The sequence below is a fragment of the Gopherus evgoodei genome, chromosome 3 (genome assembly GCF_007399415.2).
Source record: "Gopherus evgoodei ecotype Sinaloan lineage chromosome 3, rGopEvg1_v1.p, whole genome shotgun sequence".
Taxonomy (NCBI): domain Eukaryota; kingdom Metazoa; phylum Chordata; order Testudines; family Testudinidae; genus Gopherus; species Gopherus evgoodei.
The window spans coordinates 6,883,911-6,892,475 of record NC_044324.1 but is presented as its reverse complement, the minus strand read 5'-3'; the positions used below and the strand labels follow the sequence as shown (position 1 = coordinate 6,892,475).

The following is an 8,565-nucleotide window of genomic DNA, read 5'->3' as shown; positions in this document are numbered from 1 at the left end:
CCCCTTCCCCAGCCCACCCAGGGGACCTGGCTTCACTGGCACTAACAGGGGTGGGGGGTGAGGACACCAGATCTGGGCCACGTACCGGCTCAGCCCAAGTGCGATGGGGAGTCCCAGCCCCCCCCCAACTCTAATCCACTAGACCCCCACTCCCCTCACAGAGCAGAGGAGAGAACCCAGGAGTCGTGCCCCCCCCCACCTGAGAGAGTAGTTGGGGGTCCCAGTTGCTCTGGCAGGCGAAAGAAGCGACATAGGGCCAGCACTACATAAAACATGTTTAATATTCAATGGGGGTACAGGAGTCCTTGTGTATCCAGCACCCCGAGAGCCGGGGGGGGGTGCTATACACACGGCCACGTCCCAGGGCAGAACCATGGGCAACATGTCACACCAAGCAGAGACCGGGGGTATAAATACATGTGCTGGGGAGGAGTTGACAGTCCATCCGCCTGCCCCGGAGGGGGGTGGGGGTGGGGGTTCTCATTACAATCACTGTGCTGCACACCGGGGGGGGGGGGGCAGGAGTCACTGGTGAATCGCTGCCCTCTGCTGGCTGGTTAGGTGGCTCCCCAAGCCGGGGGGAGTCGGTGTGGCCCAATTTCCCTCATCTTGGGGGAGAGTGATGGGGGGGTCACATGCATGACTGCTGGAGTGAGACAAATTAAAAAACAACACACTCCTTGCTAACCAGCCCACTGAGAAACAGCCGCTACTTACCCAGCCCAACCTGAGCTAAGGTGCTCCCACCACCGGCCCCTGGGGGCAGGATCCTCAGGGCTCCCACCCCTCTGCTATGGGCAAGTGCTGGGGGGAGGCAGCGGGGAGTCCCTGATGCATCTCCCTGAAATCCTGCTTAGCCTAACAGGCGCTTCTCGGGGTGTCCCCACCGCAGGAGGTCATGATAACCGGATTACCCCCCATCGCTGCCGAGGAGGTGGGTGCTGGGGAATGTGGGGGGGCTGCTGCAGGGGGAGGAATCCTGCCTCTTGAAGTGACATGATTTGGTGGGGGGGGGTGCGAACCTGGGGCCCCGCAGCAGGCTCTGGGGCCACTTTGGGGGAGTCATTGAGCAGCTGTGAGTGCTGTCGGGGCGCCGCCCCAGTGGAGACACAGGGAAGTGCACGTGGATGCTGGGTCCAGCAGCGTCTGAAACTCAGGGGGGGCGCAGTGTGTGGAGAGGCTGGGGGGGGGGGAGCAATTTCCACTATGGTCCCGATTCTGCCACTGAATCCACAGCCCCCTGCTGCCCCTGGCCTGGCCCCTCTCTCGCCCCTCGGGAACCCCACCCGCTCTGCCAGCCCCCCTTCATGTCTGTACAGTGTGGTGTAGGGGGGCTGGGAATGGGCAGGGGGGAGAAGGGCCACGTTGCCAGCAGGGGGCACTGCCCTAGCAAGTGATACAACCCCCTCCCCCCCCCGTGAAAGATGGAATGAGATGAGACCCAGAAACTACTCCCCCAGTTGCCCCTCCCCTTGCAGTGTCCCCTCCCCCCCCAGCACAGACCAGCAGCCCCCCCCCCCCCCCACAGAAGCTTAAAGCTGCCTTGAGAAATTCACCTCCGTGTTTAGAGTCACGTCACAGGGCACCAAGAACAACAGAAAAACAACACAAAAGAAAGGCCACTGCTCCACGCGGGGCCGTCGGCGCCCCCCCCGGGCAGCAGGGGGCTGCCCCAGCACGGAAGCAGATGCCCCCCGCCCCCCCTATATATTTATATATCGATATATTCATATCACACGCACACACCCCGAGATCCGTGCAAACCCCGGGGGGGGGGGAGGGGGACCAGACCCGAGACCCCAAATCAAACCCACAGCAACCGGTGCCGGAAAGAAAGCAAAACCCAACAAGAGGGGAGGGGGGAAGAGCCGACGGGTCCTGCCAGCCTGAGGGGGTGGGCAGAGGGGTGGCTCTGCCCGGCCCCCGGCAGCGCAGGGGGGGCGGCTCGGCTCACTTCTTGTTCTTCAGCTGGTTGGCCAGCCAGTCCAGGCCCTCGTAGAGCCCGTCGCCGCTGGTGGCGCATGTGGCCTGGATGTACCAGTTGCGGTGACGCAGGGAGTGCAGGCCCAGCTTGTCCGTGATCTCCGCCGCGTTCATGGCGTTGGGCAGGTCCTGGGGGGAGCAGGGGGGGTTACAAGCTGACCCGATGACGGGCACCTCGCCCACGGAGAATTCAGTCCCAGGGCGGCCGAGGCTGGAGGGGCCCTGGGGGGGACGTGACACCCACCTGCTTGTTGGCGAAGACGAGGAGCACAGCGTCCCGCAGCTCATCCTCGGCCAGCATCCGCATCAGCTCCTCGCGTGCCTCGTTCACCCGCTCCCGGTCATTGCTGTCCACCACGAAGATCAGCCCTGGGGGTGGAGGGAGGGCACTGACACTGGGGGGAGGTTACTCTGACCCCAGCTAGGAAGCCCCATCCCTCTCCGGGGCTGTGTGACAAAGTGTGCCCCCAAACCCCTCCTTATCACCCCACCTAGGAGGGGGTAACCATGCACCCCCAAGCCGCTCATCACCCCACCTTGGAGGGGGTGACAGTGCACCCCCAAACCCCTCCAATGGGGGGGTCGAACAAAGTCATTTACCAATTCTCTTCCCCCCACCCACTCACACCATGGTGGGGGAGGGGGAAAGCAGGTAGGGTGACCAGATCTCCCGATAAAACCAGGACTGCCCCGGTATTTAACCCATTGTCCCGTGTCCAGATCAGTGTTCGATTGGGACGCCATTTGTTCTGATATTCGGGTAATGAGGCAGGTGGGAGGGAGGCGCTGGAAAAAATTGCAACCAAGCACCCCCCTCCTTGCCTCCTTCTCCCCCCAGCGCACCATGTCCCCACTCCTCCCCCCCAGTGCTTCCCGCCGCCTAACAGCTGTTTGACAGCACTTAGCGCTTTCCACGAGGGAGGGGGGAGAGGCAGGGCAGGGGCAGGCGCGGGGACTTGGGGGAAGGGGGTGGAATGGGGGCCAAGTGAGGGCGGATGCTTGGGCAGGAAGAGGCAGGGGGTGGGCGAGCACCCACCTGGCAGAGGGGAAGTCAGCACCGTAGGGGTGAGTGGCGGGTGAGGGACTGAGGAGGGACTCAGCAAGGGTACGGAGGGGGGGCCTGGCGCAGAACAGGGCGGAGCCTGGGAGGAGCAGGGGTGGACTGTGGGCGGGGCTGACGGCACCCCAGCGTGTCCCAAAATGTTAGTGTTGTGATCTGGTCACCCTAGGAGCAGGAGAGAGAGAAACAGTGCACCCCCCTTCCCCCCCAGATACTCAGCCAGCCCTAGATGATCGCTGGGGGGAGGGAAGGCCCCCTGGAAAGGGGGGGCTCTGCCCGCCGTACCCTGGGTGTTCTGGAAGTAGTGCCGCCACAGGGGCCGGATCTTGTCCTGGCCGCCCACGTCCCACACGGTGAAGCTGATGTTCTTGTACTCGACAGTCTCCACGTTGAACCCTGCAAGATGGGTAGGAGGTTAGTCACAGACGTGGGGGGCAGCCAGCCCTGCCCACAGTGGGGGCTCAACCCTCTTCGCCCATGCAGTCAGGGGCACTGCTCAGTGCCAGCCACCGCAGGGTCTCCAGGCACTGGACTGAGACCCAGCAAACTCATCTCACACAGGAGCCTTTCAATGGGCAAAGAAGAAACTGAGACAGGGAGGGGGGCACGGCGGTGCAGATTCCGATGGGGAAATTGAGGCACAGAGGTCAGCAACTTGCCTCCAAGTTCACACTGCAGCAAAGCTGGACAAAAACCCCAGGATCCTGACTCCCAACTCCTCCCCTCTAACCACTAGACTCCACTCCCCTCCCAGACCTGGGGAGAGAACCCAGGAGTCCTGGCTCCCAGCCCCCCTGCTCTAACCCACCAGTCCCACCCCACCCTGCCCCCCAGCTGCCGACAGGACTCAGGAGCCCTGATGAAATGTTCTATGGGGAGCCAAACCACCCTAGACGCCAGCCAGGGCCCAGGCCCGTTATGGGTCAGCTGGTCCTTTCCTCCTGCCACCCAGCCAGCATGTGACCACGCCCGTCACATGGGAGTCCCTGCCCCCACGGCCGGGCCGGCTGATGGGAGCCCCAGAGGCCGCGGCCCGGCTCCTGGCCCTACCGATGGTGGGGATAGTAGTGACGATCTCGCCCAGCTTCAGCTTGTAGAGGATGGTGGTCTTCCCAGCCGCGTCCAGCCCCACCATCAGGATGCGCATCTCCTTCTTGCCGATCAGGCTTTTCAGCAGGTTCCCGAAGATGTTGCCCATGGCGGTGCAGGGGCTCCTGGGGCCGGCTTGCTCGCGGTTCCTGGGCAGCGGGAAGGGCAAGGCCGGCCGGCATCAGGCGCCTGCGGAGATGGCAGCTCCCAGCGCACCTGGCTGCAGGGGGGCGCAAGCCCCAGGAGCCCAGCTCCAGGGCAGGACTGGGTGGGGCAGGGCACTGGGTGGCTGGATGCCCGGCCGGCCCAGCACTGGTCCCCATCTGTTCGGTGGCCATGGCCAGCAGCGACAGTCAGGGGCCCTGCTGGCCCATTGGCTTCAGGCTACCCAGGCCCCTGGGCTGGAGGCAGAGGGGAGACCCGCGGGCAATCAGTAAGAAGGATCGGCCTGGAGCCCAGGGCAGCGCCACAGGCTGGCTTTGTGCGCCCCACAAGGGACCTTTCTCCCCTGTCACAATACTGACAGGCAGAGCCGGGGAGGAGCCGTGCCAGGCCGTGCCCAGCACCCAGCAGCCCTGGCTCCCCCTCCACAGAGTGTGGGCCCCCAAGGCGCCAGCAGCAGGGTCACGGCAGTGCTGCCAGCGAGGCCCAGAAGCAGCACACACAGGGCTGGGGGTGGGGGGGTGTCCATCGCCCAGGCTCCTAACACTGTGCGAGCCCAGCACCTGCCAACCGCAGCCCCCAGGAGGTGGGTCCAGACCAGCCTTAACACAAATGGGGAAACTGAGGCACTGAGACAGGGATTTGCCCAAGGCCACGGAGTCAACAGAGGAATTCCCAGCCTCCAGCCACTCCCCTTCCAGAGCTGGGAACTGAACCGAGGTGTCCTGGCTCCCAGCCCCCCACTTCCCCTGTGCCTGTACATAATACCTGCGCAGGGGAAGGGGGCACCTCTCACCTTTCCAGACCATTTCCCTCTCCTTGGCGTTTAGGCCATTCCCTGCCCTCATGGTATCAGCGCCCTCCTGCCCGCCTACGCCTCCTGCTGATCCCAGCGCCAGTGCCTGATCCTTCTCCTCTACAGCCTGCCAGGGCCCCCCTCAGATGCCCCCAGGCCCAGATGCCTCAGACCCATGAGCACCCCCCCTGTGAGAGCACTGGGCCCTCCCAGCAGCCCCCCATTAAGGTAGGACCCAGGACCCCCAGGGCTGTGACCTACCCACCCAAAATGATTAATAATGAAGCATGACAACGCTCCCTGCCTTGCACCCCCAACACTTCACGAGTGATAATGGGGGGAGCTCCCCCCAGAAAAACTCACAGAGGGTTCACTCTCTGATCAGCATGGGGACAAGACCCCAGGCCCTGCTGCCCCTCACCCGGGGAAAGGAGGGCCCCTCGGGGGGAAGGTAGCCCCCAAGCCTCAGGGGGGAATCTGCTCAGAGAACAGGTCTGCACCCACTCTTTGGAAGGGCCCTGCCCCCCCTCTGGGCTCTCAGCCCCTTCCACTTTTGGAGTCTGTAAATAGGACCCCCAAACCAGCCTTCCCTAGCAGCAGGGGGGCAAGGCCTGCTGCACCCGTCGCGATGCTGGCAGGCCCCAGCTGGGCTCCCCAACTTCCCTGAGGCACAACGCCCCCTACCAGATACCCCACTCTAGATGGGGCCCCGGGGCGAGGGACGCCTGGGTCCAGCCGCCCCTGCTAGGTCTGAGACATCCCCACGCCCAGGGCTCCCCACGCTCAGTGACAGGGCGGGCCAGCCCCCCTCCCAGCCCCTCCAGGTAAAAGACCCCACTGCAGCCCATGCATCCCCAGATGGCCTGCACACAAACCCCCATCCTGCCGGGGGATCAGGCCTGCTCCCCCCATGCATCCTACCGAGCATGCTCCCCCAGAGTACAGGCCCCACTGCATGGCCCCCCAGGGGGCTGGCCTGCTCCCCCCCATGCCCCCCACTGAGCGTGCCCCCTGGTGTACAGACCCATTGCATGGCCCCCCAGGGGGCTGGCCTGCTCCCCCCATGCACCCCACTGAGCGTGCCCCCCCGGTGTACAGACCCATTGCATGGCCCCCCAGGGGGCTGGCCTGCTCCCCCCATGCATCCTACCGAGCATGCTCCCCCGGAGAACAGACCCATTGCATGGCCCTCCAGGGGGCTGGCCTGCTCCCCCCCCATGCACCCCACTGAGTGTGTCCCCCCGAGCACAGGCCCCCCAGGGGGCTGGCCTGCTCCCCCCCAGGCCCCCCACTGAGCGTGCCCCCCCGGTGTACAGACCCATTGCATGGCCCCCCAGGGGGCTGGCCTGCTCCCCCCCCATGCCCCCCACTGAGCGTGCCCCCCCGGTGTACAGACCCATTGCATGGCCCCCCAGGGGGCTGGCCTGCTCCCCCCCATGCACCCCACTGAGCGTGCCCCCCCGGTGTACAGACCCATTGCATGGCCCCCCAGGGGGCTGGCCTGCTCCCCCCCATGCCCCCCACTGAGCGTGCCCCCCCCGGTGTACAGACCCATTGCATGGCCCCCCAGGGGGCTGGCCTGCTCCCCCCCCATGCCCCCCACTGAGCGTGCCCCCCTGGTGTACAGACCCATTGCATGGCCCCCCAGGGGGCTGGCCTGCTCCCCCCCATGCCCCCCACTGAGCGTGCCCCCCCGGTGTACAGACCCATTGCATGGCCCCCCAGGGGGCTGGCCTGCTCCCCCCCCATACACCCCACTGCGCGTGCCCCCCCGGTGTACAGACCCATTGCATGGCCCCCCAGGGGGCTGGCCTGCTCCCCCCCATGCCCCCCACTGAGCGTGCCCCCCCGGAGTACAGACCCATTGCATGGCCCCCCAGGGGGCTGGCCTGCTCCCCCCTCATGCACCCCACTGAGCGTGCCCCCCAGGAGTACAGACCCATTGCATGGCCCCCCAGGGGGCTGGCCTGCTCCCCCCCATGCCCCCCACTGAGCGTGCCCCCCCGGAGAACAGACCCATTGCATGGCCCCCCAGGGGGCTGGCCTGCTCCCCCCCATGCCCCCCACTGAGCGTGCCCCCCCCAGTGTACAGACCCATTGCATGGCCCCCCAGGGGGCTGGCCTGCTCCCCCCCATGCCCCCCACTGAGCGTGCCCCCCCGGAGTACAGACCCATTGCGTGGCCCCCCAGGGGGCTGGCCTGCTCCCCCCCCCATGCCCCCCACTGAGCGTGCCCCCCAGGAGTACAGACCCATTGCATGGCCCCCCAGGGGGCTGGCCTGCTCCCCCCCATGCCCCCCACTGAGCGTGCCCCCCCCGGGGTACAGACCCATTGCATGGCCCCCCAGGGGGCTGGCCTGCTCCCCCCCATGCCCCCCACTGAGCGTGCCCCCCCCGGTGTACAGACCCATTGCATGGCCCCCCAGGGGGCTGGCCTGCTCCCCCCCCATGCCCCCCACTGAGCGTGCCCCCCAGGAGTACAGACCCATTGCATGGCCCCCCAGGGGGCTGGCCTGCTCCCCCCCAGGCCCCTGCACCCCGCACCTACCTGCTCCGGCTCCGGCTCGCGCTCTTCCTGCCGCCCCTTCCTCCTCCTCCTCCTCCCCAGCTGACTCTGCACCGAACCCCTCCCCCCAGCCGGAAGCAGCGGGCCCCGTGCACGCACCCGGGGATCTCGCGAGAGTTCTCGCCTAACTCTGGGGAGAGGGGGAGCAGCAAACCTCGCGAGAGCAGCAACCCATCTCCATGGCAGCAGCTGCAGCGATGCAATGGGGGGGTTGCTGCACTAGTGGGGGAGGGGAAGTGCAAGGGGGCTGCATTGGGGGAGCCGAGAGTGTGAAGCATCGCGGGTCTGTGCAGGCCTGGGGCGCTGGGGTGGGGCTGTTACCGGGGGTGATGCGTGTCTGTGGACGGGGGGGTCACATCAGCGCGGGGGCTGGAGCGTGAATAGCGAGGCTCAGATTCATGATGGTGAGGTGCCATGGGGAGTGTGCATGGGGGGGCGAGGTGCATTAGTGGGGGGTGACGTGCATGAGGGGGTCATGGTGCATTAGCTGGACATGTGCATGGGGGGCTGTGGTGTATTAGCGGGGAGGTGACATCCGGGGGGGGCCTTGGTGCATTAGCAGGAGGTGATGTGCATGGGGGCGAGGTGCATTAGTGGGGGTGACGTGCATGGGGGGCAGGTGCATTAGCAGGCTATGTGCTTGGGGGCTGTGGTGTATTGGCAGGGGGAAACGTGCATGCGGGGGTCATGGTGCATTAGCAGATGTGCATGTGGTCATGGTGCATTAGCGGGATGATGTGCATGGGGGCGAGGTGCATTAGTGGGGGGTGACGTGCATGGGGGGGTCATGGCGCATTAGCTGGACATGTGCATGGGGGGCTGTGGTGTATTAGCGGGGAGGTGACATCCGGGGGGGGCCTTGGTGCATTAGCAGGAGGTGATGTGCATGGGGGCGAGGTGCATTAGTGGG

At 65.9% G+C, this 8,565-nt stretch overlaps 1 protein-coding gene across 1 annotated transcript; it reads right to left on the bottom strand.

The window, feature by feature from the left end:
- Positions 1 to 1,543: 1,543 nt before the first annotated feature.
- ARF3 (ADP ribosylation factor 3) lies at positions 1,544 to 7,750 on the bottom strand. Its single transcript, XM_030554842.1, has 5 exons — positions 7,638 to 7,750; positions 4,094 to 4,281; positions 3,329 to 3,439; positions 2,228 to 2,352; positions 1,544 to 2,112 (listed from the first exon to the last, which is right to left on the bottom strand). Exons 2-5 carry the CDS (start codon positions 4,239 to 4,241, stop codon positions 1,951 to 1,953), a joined length of 546 nt encoding a protein of 181 aa, XP_030410702.1. The 5' UTR covers positions 4,242 to 4,281; positions 7,638 to 7,750; the 3' UTR covers positions 1,544 to 1,950.
- Between the last annotated feature and the right edge of the window lie 815 nt (positions 7,751 to 8,565).

What these genes read in the sequence shown, in the direction of transcription:
- ARF3 (XM_030554842.1), bottom strand. Translation starts at nt 4,241, where the DNA reads ATGGGCAACATCTTCGGGAACCTGCTGAAAAGCCTGATCGGCAAGAAG. An exon ending in CACTACTATCCCCACCATCG is followed by an intron (nt 3,440 to 4,093) that starts GTAGGGCCAGGA and finishes CCCATCTTGCAG; the next exon opens with GGTTCAACGTGGAGACTGTC. An exon ending in CTACTTCCAGAACACCCAGG is followed by an intron (nt 2,353 to 3,328) that starts GTACGGCGGGCA and finishes CTCCACCCCCAG; the next exon opens with GGCTGATCTTCGTGGTGGAC.